Source organism: Equus przewalskii, chromosome 6, assembly GCF_037783145.1.
Source record: "Equus przewalskii isolate Varuska chromosome 6, EquPr2, whole genome shotgun sequence".
In the NCBI taxonomy this organism is placed as follows: domain Eukaryota; kingdom Metazoa; phylum Chordata; class Mammalia; order Perissodactyla; family Equidae; genus Equus; species Equus przewalskii.
This window is the reverse complement of record NC_091836.1, coordinates 53,929,039-53,945,266: the sequence shown is the minus strand read 5'-3', so window position 1 is coordinate 53,945,266 and position 16,228 is coordinate 53,929,039. Positions and strand designations below refer to the sequence as shown.

The window sequence follows — 16,228 nt, the reverse complement described above, 5'->3', positions numbered from 1 at the left end:
ATGTGACAAAAGAATCTAACTGTAGTACAAATGGATGAAATAACCACACTGAAAGGGTGATCTAAGTAACTGATCTAAGTAACTTTGGAAATGAGTAGAATCGGTAAGACCAAAAGCAAAATTAACTGTACATAAGTACTGTACTCTAACTGATAAAGTTGTTTCCCATGGGGTACAGGTTAACAATTCCGTTACTGCTGTACTTGTATGTTGCAGTTGAATAATTAATAAACGGATGGTGGATGGTGGGAGCCAGTTTTTTACTGTTAGATTAGGAGCCTACAGACGAGCAAGGGGAGGAGGCTGGAATGATCCATGTGGTTAACAGATTAGAGTTGGAGATTACAGTGGGAACTGATGTTTAGCCTAACAAAGATATGATGGTGACATATAGAAATATTTATAGATATTTATATATACATGGATTAGTATAGATCAATATATTTCCTGCTCTGTCAGCTAAGATGGACTAGAATCACTAACACCCAAGCAGCAGTGAGCACATTTAGTGCCCATATCTTGGTTTCTAATTCATTTTAAATAAGAGGAGCCATAGCTCTTTGGAGAAATGGCTGATTCTAGGACTGAAGCAGGAAATATACAAAATGAACCTGGAAAATCTTATAATTCCAGAAAGTAATGAAGTGCTTCAAAAAAGCTCAACTAAGCTAATCTAAAGCCCACAATGATGAGGGAAGTCCAAAGGGACATAGAAGTTAACTGAAAGAACTCCCAATGGCCAAAACTGGAACAATTTGAGAAATAAAATAAAGTAGCTTTGGATTATAAATCAAAGTATACAATAAATATCTATGAGTCCATACTGATATAAATAAACGAGGGAGATGAGACAAGTCTTCCAAGCAGAAGAATTTCAAATAATTTATATGGATACTGTACCCTTAAGGAGGTGGTGGAGCATAACCCCCTACTCCTTAAGTGTGGGCTGCACATCATGACCTCCATCTAAAGAGTACAGTATGGGGGGGGGGGTAACTTTAGAGTGGAGAGACCTGACAAACACTGTCTCAACCAGGCAGTGAAGATCAACACAGACAGTCATAAATCACGTTGATAGTAAGCACCCTTGATGCAATGTGATGAAAACAGCAGCTCTTCCTCCCCTAAACACATAATCCCTCTCTGACCACAAGAAAAGCACCAGGCAAATTCCAATAGAGGGACATTCTACAAAACACCTACCACTTCTCAAAACCGTCAACATCATCAAAAACAAGGAAATTCTTAGAAATTATCAGAGCCAAGAGATGCCAAAGGAAACATGATAACTAAATGTAATGTGTTATCCTGGATGGGACCCTGCAGCAGAAAAAAGGACATTAGGTAAAAACTAAGGAAATCTGTGTAAATGTAGACGTTAGTTAATAATATATCAGCATTGGTTTATTAATTCTAAGAAATGGATCATACTAATGTAAGATGTTAATAATAAGGGATTTAGGGTATGTGGGAACTCTCTGTATAATTGCCACAATTGTCCTGTGAATCCAAAACTGTTCTAAAGTAAAAGGCTTATTTTTTTTTAAGTCGCAAAAATGGAACAGCAGAAAACATACCTATCTTGACTTTGGTCCTGGATAAAGAAAAATTCCTTCTCTGGAAATTTGTATCATAATCTATCCCTATATATATTTTTTATTCATTCATATTACCTGTGTTGTCTGGAAAAGATCTCCTGTGAAGAATCCAGTGTAACGTGGTTTGGGGCTGGTTATGCCACAAGGCAACTCTCAAAAAAAATGTGGATCCTCTCTGGAAGAATTTAACCTCTATCCTAGCCTCAAAGAGGTCTCAGAAATAGATTTTTCTCCAAATTATCTCATAGTCAAAATTCATAAAACACACATGAAAACAAGACAACATGAGTAAGAACTAGGAGTACTGGATCCCAAAATTTCAGAGATTGGAATCATGAGACACAAAATAGAAAATTACTCTGATTAATACATTTAAAAAATTTAAAACAAGCCTGAAAATTTTGGCAAAGAAATAGAAATTACAAAAAGTGACAAAGATGATTTGCAAAATAACTGAATGAATTTTTTAAAATTTCAAATTCAACAAGTACTTCTTGAGTTCCCACTATTTACCAGGGCACATACTAGATACTTTCATATATATTATCTGTTTTTATTTTGGTAACAACAAATAATTCTATTAATAACTACTAAAGTTGTAAATCTTCATCTTAAATATTTTTCATTATTTTGTCTTTTCCTTTTGATCTGGGAACTTTCTTCTGATCTATTTTCCAGTTCACAAATTCTCTCCGCACCTGTATCAAATCTACTGTTACACACATCTGTTGTGTTCTTAATTTTGGTTATTAGTAATTTTTTCACTTTTAGAATTTCTAGTTATTTCCTTTTCAAAAAAGCGAAGTCACTTTTTACATTTAGTGCTCCCTACAGATTTCTTCAATCTTGTCTTTTATTTCTTTAAACACACTATCCACACTATCACAACCTTTATCTGATTCCAATATCTAAAGCTTCTGTGCTTCTATTTCTTTTTTTTTTTTTCCCTAGGAAGATTAGCTCTGAGCCAACATCTGCCAATCCTCCTCTTTTTTCTGAGGAAGACTGTCCCTGAGCTAACATCTGTGCCTATCTTCCTCTACTTTATATATGGGATGCCTACCACAGTATGGTTTGCCACGCGGTGCCATGTCCGCACCCAGGATCCAAACTGGTGAACCCTGGGCCGCCAAAGCAGAACATGTACTCTTAACCACTGCACCATCGGGCTGGCCCCTGTGTTTCTATTTCTGTGGTCTGTAGGTTCTACTGGTTTTCCCTGATGGTGTCTTATTTCCCAGTCTTGATTACATTTGAGTGTGTTCTGGTTATTGTAGTTGAGAAATTATTCTTAGGAATAATTTGAAGCCTAGAATGATTTCAATCTTCACCACAGAAAATTTTTGCTTGCTTACTCCAAGTGTCCTAATCTATCAGTACAGTACTGCCTCATTTATGCTCAAAGATTGAGGTTTTCCTGAATTACCACCAAGGTCATCCAAAGGTGGGGTGAGAGTCATTGAGAGTACTGATTTAGTTCCACTTCACCATTTTCCTGACGGCAATGCCCTTTGGTGTTCCAGCTTAATGGCAGGGACTATTTATTGACTCCGTACCTGGGGTGAGCCCAGGCTTTGTCTTTTGTCCCTTTTGCCTCAGAAGACTATGAAAACAGCTGCTCAGCTTTGTAGTTATTTCTTCCAGAGCATCACATCCTTCCCAGGGAAAAGCAGTATTGAGTGCTGGGCCCAAATCTCTGGGTTCTTGCCGTTTGCTAGATTTTGGCCCAATAACTTCTCCCTATCACGTTAGGTTGGAACCTGAAACGTTTTGACAGAGATGAGCTCTTGGGAAGAGCTGACCCACCGCTCTGAATTTGTTTTCTCCACTGGGGATATGTCACTTCAGCATTGGCCCCGCCATGCCTGATTCCAGGAAAGAAGCTATTTCATCTATGAAACTTTAGCTCAGGACTGTACAAAATCTTTGGTTCCCCTTAATATCCAAGAGTAGATGGCATTTTCAAAACCACAGTGCCAAACACTGAGGATTGATGAGAAGGAAAAGTATAGAAAAAGAAATCACGATAGCCATTTTCCAAAGAATTTGGTCTCATTTTCTGAACCTAAAATGAGACCTGGTGTTTCTAACTCCCATCTAGACGACATACTATCTTGGCACCTGGGTCCTTGGACAGCCAGGACTAAGAGGTAAGGCCCTCCCATCTAGTCTGAATTCTCTTTGGAGAAGCAGCCTTGAGTAGGAGAAGAGACAGGACTGTGAGTCATGGCGCAGTGGAAGGCCTCACCCTGCCTGGCTAAGGGCCCCAGTTATGCATTTCTCTTCAGATGCCCAAGCTCGCTCCCAACACAGAAAAGATTAACAAGGGCTTTGAGGGAGGAGATTTCATAGTCTCTCTCAAACCACACCCAAATAATTTAGTATCTCTCTCATTGCATGACTCCACTTAATGAAGGGCTTTAGGTCGTTGACCAGGCACCGTATTCTAGAACTGTGCTTCCAGTATGGCAGCTACCAGTCACGTGTGGCTATTGAGCACTTGAATATGGCTCTATGAACTGACTGTGCTGTAAGTATAAACTACACATCAAATTTTGAAGATTTAGTATGGAAAAAAAAGTAAAATATCTCAATTTTTTGTATTGACTACATGTTGAAATATCTGGAATATATTGGGTTAAATAAATATATTAAAATTAAGTTCACCTATTTCTTTTTACTTTTTAAATTTGACTACCAGACTATTTAAAGCTACAGAAGTGTTTGCATTATACTTCTATTGGACAGCACTGCCTCTGGGGTGACCTTGGTTCTAAAGACTGAATCTCCTCTTCCTAAGTGGTTATTTTCACAACTAAAATATGCATTGAAGCATCTCCAGAAAATTCCTTAAACTTTCTTCCATTTATAGAAGTAGCATGCATGATACAATAAGAAAAAAAAGCCTAGGTTCTAATCTCTATTCTTGTCATTAACTATCAGCGAAATTAGTCAAATTATTTTAGCTCTTTGGGTCTGAGTTTCTTTATGTAAAAAGAAGGGGTTGGACTAGGTCCCCTCTATGGTTTCTTCCAATTCTATGATTATATTATTATTATTATGTTAAAAAAATTTTCTAAAATACTTTTCATGCATAAGATAGACAGCTTTTTATTGTAATGTAGATATAATTTTCGAACCTCTTTTGAAAATAATATAAAAATAAATATCTCCCTGTTGATAAAAAGATAGACATCAAGCTAATTTATATAACCTTGCATATGTTAAAGTTGCATGTTCATTTTCTGTACTGCTATTATAAATTTTGCCATGAAAACTGTTTTGTTAATGAAGGTTTTTCATTTTTTAAGGTTCAGTCTATGGTTATGATTATTATTTACTCTATATAATTGGTCCCTTAGCTTTTCTTTCATAGATCATTCGCATTTCTCAGCCATATATGTCCCTTATACTCTCTTTTGACCATTTCTAGTTAGATTTTTTTATACCTTATTCTGACCTTGCTGTGTCCTCCAATTCTTTTTCCGGACTAAGCTTTCTTGCCGCCTCTCACCAGCACCCCTTCTTTAGACTCAGGCACTTCCTGCTCTCCTCCTCCCTTTCAAAACGATTTCACCTGAAAAGATCTAATAACAGTAGGTACATTTCAGGGTAAATTCGAGTCTTTGCAGTTACTTCTTACTTGGGGGCGGGGGTGCGAGAGAGTGGGAGGGGTAGGTCTTTGCATTTTAAGCCATATGTCTCATCAAGAAATGGAAGGTTTTATTCCTATTAATTTGAAAGGGATGTTTCTATTCCATATTTAAATTTTCTTAAAATCCATCACAGTATGTGAACTCTCACCTACCGACACTTTTCGAGCCCTGCCCACATCCATTCATTCTTGTGAAAATATGGCCTTAAATACATCTACAGGTACCTGTGCAAGATTCTGACTGCTAAGGAAGCCTTCTCCACCTTGATTTCTGAACAAGTTTGAAGAGCACTGGATTTGAAGTCAGATGATCTGGGTTCCTACCTTAGCGGCACTTGAACTAGATGTATCATCTTGGACAAATTCTTTCTTCTCTCTAAGCCTTCGGCTCTTAATCTGTGTAAAACGAGCTATAATAACACCTCTTACACTTGTGTCACATGGTACTCCTGAGCATCTAAGGAAATAATAAACAGGTAATTACTTACCATGGTAAAGAGCTACACAGCATGAGTGATATTGGGCATCCTGAAACTTCATTAAATTTCGTTCCTAGTTCCCTTTTTTGGATCAGAATAAATACATTGACCCATTCAATTTAGACAGGAATAAAGAATATGACTGTTTTCAGAATAATGAAAAGTTTCAAGTTAAGATGAAATGCTCACTCTCTTCATTCAATCATAATATGAGAGCTATAAAACACTCAGTAGAACCAATAACCTGAGTCACGTTACGCAATTTATCTACGAAACTCCATTAGTCAAGAAACAGCAAATGGGTTTTTGTGATTCAGATGGAGCCTGGAGGGAGGGATTGGGGTCAGTATTAAATTGACATCCATATTTAAGTAGCAAATTAGTGTTAATGTTATGAAAGTGGAACGCAAATAAAAGATTTTAAGAATTAAAAAGTAATCTACTGGATGTATTAGGAAGGAATTCTGTTCCTAAAACAGATGCAAGAATATTATCCGAACAAAATTCAAATGCTTAAAAATATCACTCAAGGTTTCAGTAGAAAAAAAAATGTGTATATATGTGTGTGTGTATGCATATGTATATAAACACATATACTTTTGCTATCATTTCTTTGAAATCAAGACCGTGAGACAGAGCTTCTGTCATCAATTATTGGAATTTGGTGAAAAAAGGAAAGAATTTGGAATCAGTCACTCTCGATTCCGCCGCTTAGGAGCTATTTCCTTGTCCCTAAAAAGGGAGGCAATCTTGCCTGCTCCGCCTAACTCGCAGAGTTGTTCTGAGGACCCAATGCGCCGGATTGGAAAGACAGGTATAGTTGCTGCTGTCAACGCGACCAGAGTAGCTGTGCACTGAGCAATGCGGTTTTGAAAAATCCACTCTTCCCAGCTGGAAGACACTTTGGTGAAGAGATAACCCTAGTCTATTTCTCTTTCTCATCATTTCAAATGTGGCTAAGAGGGAGGAGGGCCAGGGGGATTTTTAAGGAACTTGGACGCAGAACTCTCCCCTCCCCCCAGCTCTTCACATTTTTTTCCTTTATTTCGTTCGTTCATTCATTCAACAAATGTTTCTCCGCCCCCCGTTGGGTGCCGGACACTGGGCTAGGCAGTGAGAGCCCCAAGAGGAAAGGTGGTCTCGGGGAGCCCTCGGTGTAGGGAGCAGACACTGGACGCCTAACTGCGGGACAGCGCTCACCCGGGAGCCCCGCCAGGCCGCGCCCGCCGCCGCCGCCTCCCGCCGGTCCTCCCGCCGCGGTTGCGGAGACTACTCACCCCGCCCCCAAGCCCGGCGGCGGCGATTCCGGCCGCGTCCCCATGGCAACCGGCGGCGGCGCGGCGGGCCGGGGCGGGCGGCGAGGGAGAGGCCACAACGGCCTCGGCGGCCGCGCGGCGGGCGGGCCCGGCGGCGGGAGCGCGGCGGGCGGCGGGGCCTCGGGGGCGGGCCGGGCTGCCGGGGACCCGGCGTCCCTGCTCCGGGGCTGCAGACCTCGCGGGAGAGCGCGGCGCTGCCCGGCGCAGGTAACCCCCGCCCCCGGCCTCCAGGGCCCCGCCTCACCCCTGACCCTGGTCCTCGCCCCTCACCGGGCGGGCTTGCCTCAGAGGATGGGGGACCCCCGGGCGGGCTGCTCCGCGGGGCTGGGCTTGAGCCGTGCGCGGGGTCGGGGCCCGGGGCGCGCGGCGGATCGACAGAGCCAGGATGCTAGGATAGTTCTTGCAGAAGCCAGAGCAGAGAGTCTCCCTAAAGTTAACAGGTCTGGGTTCTACATGTGTGGCCTTGGGCGAGTCAGCTACCTTGCCTGTGCCTCAGTTTCCCTGAGGTTAAAGTGAAGGATTTGAGAACCTACAAAATCAATTTATTCATCTGTCCTTTCTGGTCAAATTTTCCTTCCCCGTCCCCACTCCTCGCCCCTCCGCTCCGCACACAATTCGGGTCTGTGTTAAATTCCTTTACTTTGGAAGTGACTTGAGCCCAGGAGTCTCTCTCCTCCTTTCTACCATCTTAAGTGCTATTTAACTGACTTTTATTCAGTGATTCAGAAGAGTTGAAGTCCTTTTCAATACTATGATCATTTATCCTCATAGATTATCTTTTAATTAAAACTTTGTTGCTGGGAAAAACTTTTTTCTTTTTACTTTCGGCAGGCAACATCCTTATTTTGTCAAAAACATCAGCAGGTGCCCCCAGAGCCATTGAAGAATTGTAAGGTTTCCATTTTTAGGCAATTCTTAGCCTTTTTATCCTAAACGTCATGGTATATTCATTCCAACAAAACCCAGAAAGGGCCAAAGAAAGAATTTATTCAGATAAAGACAAACTTTTTGGGGATCCACAGAAAGGAAAGTTTGAGAACGTTTAGCTGGAACTCCTGTTGAAGAGGAATTACATTTTTCTCATCTCATATACTGAGCACTTTGCAAAGTACCTGGCACCAAGCTGTTGTTCAGTAGGGAGTGAATGAATGCTCTTTTCAGTCAGTACCCCATATCTCCACTCATTGCTAAGCCAATGTCATAAGTGCATGGGGGCACTACAAAAAAAAAAGCCCAAAATTTCTACATTTTGTAGAACCAAGATCTACTACACTAGAAAAACTCATACTACATCGTTTGCCAATAGCAGAATTTTCTTGCTTTATAGATTAATAAATGTAAGCATTTAAGGAATATAGATCATTTTTCCCCCTAACAGATTAAAAATAAAGAAATATAAACCAGATGCAGCAGTTTCTTGACATGGAGAAACAAGACCAAAATACAGTGGGGTAAGTGCTGAGAAATTTCTATTTAATGAGTTGATACTTAACTATGCCAAAAACTCCCTGATGATACATGAACTTTGAAATTTAGTATTAATAGGATGTGCTAATTATTTTTGGTGAGGAGGGTGGGTGGAAATTCAAATGACTGATTAAGAATCTATAGTGTGAATCTTTCCAATTTTTTTTTTTAATTTGAGGAAGATTCACCCTGAGCTGACATCCATTGCCCATCTTCCTCTTTTTTTTCTTTCTTCTTCTTCTTCTTTTTTTTTGTTTGTTTTTGCTTGAGGAAGATTAGCCCTGAGCTAACATCTGTGCCCGTCCTCCTCTACCTTTGTATATGGGATGCCTCCACAGCATGGCCAATGAGTGGAGTAGGTCCAAGCCCAGGATTTGAACCCATGAACCCTGGCCACCAAAGCAGAGCATTGGAACTTTAACTACTCGGCCGTGGGGTTAAATCTTTCCAATTTTAACTATGGATCTACACTCGAAAATAACCATTTTCCAACTTTCAGTGAGTTTTTCAGTGTTGTAGGGTGGCGGGTGCCCACCCAGACCTCACGTGCTCTTGGGCTTCCACAGTGCAGCAGCTCCTAGCCAGCCGGCTCCTTTCTTGCTGCGTGGAGTGTCTCAAGCTTCCCTCCACACTTGCCCTCAAGGCTGAACTCAACACTTAAGCATAGCCTCAAAACAGATGTAGCTCCTCAAACAGCAGCAAGAACTGGATATTTAACCAAAAGTTTCATGAAGAGGTGGGGAATAGAATTTGTATAACGTTTGCCATTGTCAAAAATTAAATTCCTTTTCACAAACATCTGTGCCCACCCCTTCCCTGCCAGCAGCTCCACAGAGGTTTCTCTTCCTGTTGCATTAGCCGACTAGCCATAGGCTGACCCCAGAACTGGGGGGCCGGGGGTAGGGACTATGGGAAGGGGTGGTACTATTGTGTCTAATCTTGACTGTGACTTTCAGTTATTCTGCTTGGACCATGACTTTGACACCAGGCTAAAGGAAAGCTACACAAGTCTGGATAACAATAGTGATCACTTTTTTAGCTCCTACTGCGTGCCCCTCCTCACAACAGCCCTGCTAGGTAGCATTCTCATTTTACAACTAAGAAAATGGAGCATATTAATTACAGTCTAAGCTCTTGTAACAAAGAGACCCCAAAATACAGTGGTTTACTAAGATTGAAGTTTATTTCTGTTTGATGTACAAGTTCAGAGATAAGCAGACCAGGACTGGTAGGGCAGCTCTGCCATCCTCCCTACATGATTTCCAGCTCTCGACCCAAAGTGATTGCTTAGGCTCCCACCACCATGACTGTGCTCCTGCCAGAGGGAAAAGGGAAGGGCAAGAGGAGGGCATAAGACTTTCCTTTTAGTAGTATGACCTGGAAGTAGCAGGCCTCACTTCTGTTCACTTCCCATTGGCCAGAATTTAATCCTAGAACTACAGGTAGCTGCAAGGAAGCCTGGGAAATGTGGTCTGTAACTGTGTAGCCATATGGCCAGCTAAAGCTTAGAAATTCTGTAATAAAAGAAAGAATGGATATTGGTGGACTAGCAGCCTCTGCCACATAGAGTTCAGAAAGGTAGAAAGAAAGAGAAATAACGCAGGAACTTGCCCCAAAATATACAGCTGGTTAGCGGGGGAGGTAGGATTTGAATTCACATATGTCTGGCTCCAATCCCTGAGTGGATGGCAGTGAGATGCCGGGAGGAGCCTGCCTAGTATCCTTGGCAGAGCCAGGTTGGGATTCTGGACTGAGAAGGAGTTAGGTCCCTGGTGTGATGATGGCACCAAGGGCTAAGGTGCAGGTTGAAGGTCTTGAACCCAAAGCTTGGGTTCCAGCGGTCACTTCACTCCTGCAAATCGGAGGCAATGGAGACTGCTATTTCTCTTTGTTCACTCTTTTGGGGAAAAGTATGGCGTATTGAATGTATGCCAGGTACAACACTAAGCTCTATGGCTCATACACAGATCATTAAGAAACAGACCTTGAAGAACTCAGCATTTAGTAGGGAACCACAGAGCTTGTTCGGGAACACCATAATGACAAACCAGAAGTGAATGAGAATTACTGGAGGTTTCCGTGAGGAACTGCTCCGCTCATCACAGCAGGCGTGGCACCAGACGTGGTCTACTGGGGTCTCCAAAGCATGGAGAGCCAGTTGGCTTTCCCTCTGTCCCACGTGCTATTGAGAAAAATGTAAAGATCAGGAGCATAAAGACAGTAAAACCTCATTCATCAGGGATGTGTTATGCAGCTTATCAAACCGTGTCACCTACGTACACAGTAATGTTTTGTGGAGCAACCTTCCTTTAATAAATATTTATCTAGAGTCTGCTATGAGCCATTCATTGGTCTAAGCACCAGGGAGACAGCAGTGAACAAAATAGAGACCATTCCTCCAGGGGGCTTATACATTAGTGGGAGATATGAACATGTTTTATGTGGTTATATGAAGAAAAGCGGGCTAAGGATGGGAGGAATAGCGTGTGAATGGGTCATCAAATAAGGATTTCCTGGTAAGGCGGCATCGGAGCAGAGATCATAACTGGGTGAAGAGAGTTCCAGACAGCAGGAACAGCACGTGCACAGGCCTGAGGTGGGAGCTTTTACACAGAATGTTTATAATGTGCGTGAATCATGATTCTCTGACATCTGGGTTATAACAGGGTTTGATTTTAATTTATCTATGATTTCTCCCAATTATAGGTGTTTGTATTTGTGCCATAATAATCAACCCAAACTCCTTCTAATCGAAACAGTCGTATTTAAGTGAGTTTGTCCTTTTTATTTGTTTTTAGAGTGTGTGCCCAGAACATAAATAATTATAGAATGAGTAAATGATCAATTTTATGGGCCTTTTAAAGAGAACTATGTCTAGATTTTGCTTTGTTTTTTTCGTATTCATGAATTTCATCTTATTAATTTGTCCTTTTATGATTTAATTTACGTATCTTGTTCTTCTGATTTTTGAATTGAAAACTATGATCAGTTATTTCCATGATTTCTGGATTTCATAATTTCTTTAGATAATAAAAGCATTTAAAGCCAGAGTTCCTCCTGAGCACAGCTTTGCTGCAGGCCATAGGGCTAGTGTTCCACTCTCATTTTCTAAATAGTCTGTTTCAACTTTGATTGCCTCTTCAACTCATGAGATACTTAGGAGAGGTGACTTCCAGAGGTGGTTAATTATATTTTTATTATTACTGTCTAATCTCCCTACCACCATTGTCATAGAATATGGCCTATATGATATTTCAGTTTCATTAAGATTATTCTTGTGATCTATTGTATGATCAACTTTTATAAATGTCCTTTGAGCATTTGAAAACAAATATATATTCTCTACTGGTTAAATAAAGGTTAAAAAAGTTATGCATATATAATCAAAACTTTTAATTGTTATTATTATGTTTAAATTATGTTTTTCAAGTCCATTGTTAACCTTACTTTTTTTCTATTTGATCTGTCAAATTTTAAGAAAGATCTTTACAATAATGGTGGTTTTGTCCCATTCTTCTTGTGTTTCAAGCAGTTTTTGTTGTACATATTTCAGTGTTCTGTTGCTCAATGTATTGGTTCATGGATGTTATGTCTTCTTGGTATATTATAAGATTTAGCTTTATAAAATGTCTCACAAGTCTAAGTTAATGTTTTTTTGTTTGAATTCTACTTTGCCTGATACCGATATTGCCAACTCCACTTTCTTTTTGATTTACTTTAGTCTGTAATATCCTTGTCCATCCCCTTTGTAAAGGAAAAAACTCAGTCTTTTCCTTCCTATAGAAGCAAAAACTCCATTCCTCCCTACTGTGTCTTTCTTCCCTGCGTGTCTCCCTTACTTTCACAGAGAACGCTTCACTTCTGTCACTTCTAGTCACCAAACGTGTGATGGTTTTTCCCCCACCAAGCAGTTCTCTGTGACACCAGCTGCGTGTCCTACAATTTAACTCAATTCTGACACTGTCTACCCAGAGACAGCGTCAGATCCCACAGGTTAAGGCCTCAGTCCCACAAGACTGTCCCCTCCACTTCAAATGCCAGTTGCAAATCTAGGTTGTCACCTGTGTTTCTGACCAACTGGCTGTAGATCTGAGATTCCAACCACCCCCTCCTTGTATTCGATTAATTTGCTAAAGCAGCTCACAGAACTCAGGGAAACACTGTTTATCAGTTTATTAAAGTATATGATAAAGGATGCAGATGAAGATCCAAATGGAAGAGACATGTAGGGTGAGGTATGTGGAAAGGGGTGCAGAGCTTCATGGCCCTGTCCAGGCGTACCACTCTCCCAGTACCTCCACGTGTTCACCAACCTAGAAGCTCTTGAAACCCTGTACTTTTGGGATTTTTATGGAGGCTTCATCATGTAGACGTAATCAATCATTAACTCCATTTTCAGCCCTTCTCCTTTCACAAGAGAATGGGCAGTGAGCCTGAAAATTCTAAGCTTCTAATCATGACTTGGTCTTTCCTGTGACCAGCCCCCTCATCCAGGAGCCCATCCAGAGTCACCTCATTAAAACAGAAGACACTTCTATCCCCCAGGAAATTACAGGGGTTTCAGGAGCCCTGTGTCAGGAACTGGAGTCAAAGACCAATATTAGAATAAGAGATGCTGCCGGTGTTCTTATCATCCAGGAAATTACATGGGTTTTAGGAGCCCTGTACAAGGAACCAGGGGCAGAGACCAATATATATTTCCTATGATCTCATACCCTTGTTTCCAATCTTTTTTATGTCATATGGTGCCTCTTGTAAATATGGTTAGATTAAAATATATATACTTCAGTTGGAGAGTCTTTGCCATTATAAAGAGGATTTTATGATCATTAATATATTAAGGTTTGACCCTTTTTGCGCTCCCAACATTTGCTAGTCTGATTTAGTGTTCTTTTTCATCTTATAAGTTCTCCATCCTATTTCTTAAGTTGTTAATTTACATTTTTTATGAACATTTTAAATTTGAGTTTCTCTTTTAGCATCCTGAATTTTAACTGTAACTTTGACTTCCTTCAACCCTCATAAGACTTAACCTTTAGTACTGTCTTTGCTTCCCCATTCCCTTATCCCACCCCCAAGAAATAATCTGGATTTCTAGTTCCTGATTGCTATTAATTTATATATAAATTATTACATATAGGATAATGTGAATTATTATTTTATTCTTCTTTTAAGTCCTTTTTTAATAGCTGTAAGTTTGATTGCATTGCCTACTAGTATTATCTATATACAAAATCGTCATTGTTCTTAATTTTTAAAAATTTTGTAATGTATTTTTGATTTGACTGAATTTTTTCATAAAAATTAACATGGGTGCTATACTTATTAACTTTTTACATATCCAAATATCTACATTTACTCTTATCCAGGAACTCTGTAGTATTACTCATTGTCTTGTAGAATTGAGTGTTGTAGATGGAAAATTCAGTGTCAGTCTCATCCCCTCTTTCTCTTTCAAGATTTTTTTCTTTCTTTTTATAAATGTCCAGAGGCTTGTAGGATTTCTTTTTGTCCTTGGAATTACAAACTTTTCAGGATAGCTTTCTAGGTATGGATCCTTTCTCAATGATCCTTTACAGCATTTGGTGAAGACTTTTGCTTTGAAGATTCAATCTCTTCCACTCAGTGAAATTTTCTTCTATTTCTTTGATTAATAATCCTCCACTATCTTGTTTCATTCTCATCTCCTAGAATGCCTGTATCTTCTTCTGTACTCTCATAATTTCCATCATGGTCTTTTTTGCTCTATGTTCTGGAGGAATTTCTTGAGTTTTCTCATTTTTATTTCACCCTTGATTATGTTCTGTTTTTTGAGATCTTTAGTATTGGCAACCATGTATTTATTTCCAAGAACTTCTTCTTTTTAATGTTTATTTCATTGTTCCTTTTACACAGTAAATTGCTTTTGTTTTATCAATGCAATAAACCCTTGACTCTTATTAAAAAAATGAATAAGATGCGTTTCAATTATCTCTTGCTCCTTATATCAACTCCTTCACAAGTAGTCATTCTGTGGGTGTGGCTCTGATGTATTTCTCCACGTCCTTCAATTTGTGCTTCTTCCCAAACCCCAACAACTGCTCCACAGCCCCACCTTTCTCCTAGCCTCTGCTACTTGAAAGAGAAATCTCTTCAGTTTTCCAGAGAAATCTGGCCACTAACTACAGCACAGCTGCAACTCCCTGAGGACTCGGCATAGCCACCAGCCAAGGTGTTATGCAGTCTAATATATTTAAGACTGTTAAAGCTTATATTTAATAAACTTAACTCTGAAGGTTATTTCTAAGTAGGAATTCCACAAATGCATTGAGCAAGGCTAAGGTCAATGAAACACATACATAGAGTCCCAAAATGTATGAATTCTGGAGTGTTGTTTTCAAAAATGTCATTGTCCTTGTATAAGTGGGTGCACATATGATGGATTACTTCTTTAAAATATCTTTTCGAACTGAAAAAGAACATTTATCCAGATCTTTCTTAACTTAGTTACACGTGCATGTAGTTTAAAAAGTCATTTGGTTCTTTATCACTGTTACCAAAAAGCAGCAATCTCTTGTTCCTTCCCCAGTTTTCCACTCCCCGGAGGCAAGCACTTTCAATTATTTAGCTGATTCTATTGGTATTTATCTCTATATCTCTGCATAACATACTTCTATTGCTATTTCTTGATTTTTCAGTTTTAGGCATTATCTATTGATGATCACAATGGTTATTTTTCATGCCTCCACCACCTCATACCCACCACACACACACACACACACACACACACTCACTCTCACACACTCACACTTGCTATTCTTCCATCCTCCCGATATACCACAATTTTTGTTGCATCAATATTCTGTTTGCCTTGTTGTGACTTTATAAATACTCTTCACCTCTGAGCCATATAGTATAGCATGATTACTTTCTCTTTCCCACATGTTTTGTTTTTCCTGGAGTGAATGAATCCTATCTTAATTGTAAATTTTTTGAAGTTTTCTTCTTTCTGCTTAGTTTTCTTCAAAAAATGTCTTTCTGTTTGTATTTGACCTGGTTATGTGAACCGTTTTCCTCGAAGGTCTGTGATCCCTTGACTTCGCTTGCTCCTTTGCAAGAGTAGAGGAGTCAGAAGCTGACAGGAAGCTCCAGTGGACATGTGCGGGGCTTGTTGCCAGGGGTCTTCACTGTATGGTCGTCAGGCTAGTCTCTTTCAGTCTTCTGCCTCAGGCTGATCAGATTCCAGAGAACTCACTTCTAAGTTCTCCTGCTTGGAGGGTAAGAGTTGGGCTGCCAGTATTTACCCTCTACTTCCAGAAATACCTAGTGGGTTGCTTCTTGACTTTCTCCACTGCCAGCTCCTATTATTTTTGTCCTTATAGGTTTAACCTTGCAGGTTAAAAATATCCCTTTGCTTTATTTTAGTAGGATTTGGAAATGGAGCAAAATGTGTCTGTTCACCCATCTTCAACCAAAAGTCTCATTTTTCTCTGCTGAATCATTTACTCTACTTTTATTCTGTGACTTATTTCTTAGCAATTGATCTCGTTCATAGAATCTTGTCAAATCCTTCCTAAAAGTCTAGGTACTGCTACGTGATCTGCCAAATTTTTTTTATCTGCCATGAAAGTCATATTTTCAAATAGCCAAGGCAGATGAAAATTAAAACATAACTTTTCACATCTGAATTCAGAAAAATCATTTAAAGCCATACTCTTCTGTGTGCGCATCTTT

General features: G+C 39.9%; 1 protein-coding gene and 1 long non-coding RNA gene across 11 annotated transcripts in view; one reads left to right on the top strand and one right to left on the bottom strand.

Moving 5' to 3' along the window:
- Positions 1-7,053, bottom strand: part of LOC139083937 (uncharacterized) — a 59,911-nt gene extending 52,858 nt beyond the window's left edge. The window contains exons 1-3 of the long non-coding RNA XR_011541100.1: positions 6,933-7,053; positions 5,578-5,710; positions 5,048-5,185 (exon numbers count right to left, since the gene is read on the bottom strand). This is a non-coding gene — a long non-coding RNA (uncharacterized lncRNA). The remainder of the gene's footprint in view (positions 1-5,047; positions 5,186-5,577; positions 5,711-6,932) is intronic.
- Positions 6,411-16,228, top strand: part of DEUP1 (deuterosome assembly protein 1) — a 94,698-nt gene continuing 84,880 nt past the window's right edge. For 3 of the 10 annotated variants that reach the window (XM_070623911.1, XM_070623905.1, XM_070623901.1), the window contains exons 1-3: positions 7,080-7,255; positions 8,427-8,499; positions 11,222-11,284. In XM_070623911.1, the coding sequence (XP_070480012.1) occupies positions 8,453-8,499; positions 11,222-11,284 (110 nt within the window). In that variant the 5' untranslated portion in view covers positions 7,080-7,255; positions 8,427-8,452. Of the gene's footprint in view, positions 6,547-7,079; positions 7,256-8,426; positions 8,500-11,221; positions 11,285-16,228 lie in introns of those variants that run through there. The other 7 variants (XM_070623902.1, XM_070623903.1, XM_070623910.1 and 4 more) reach the window with 7 other exon arrangements.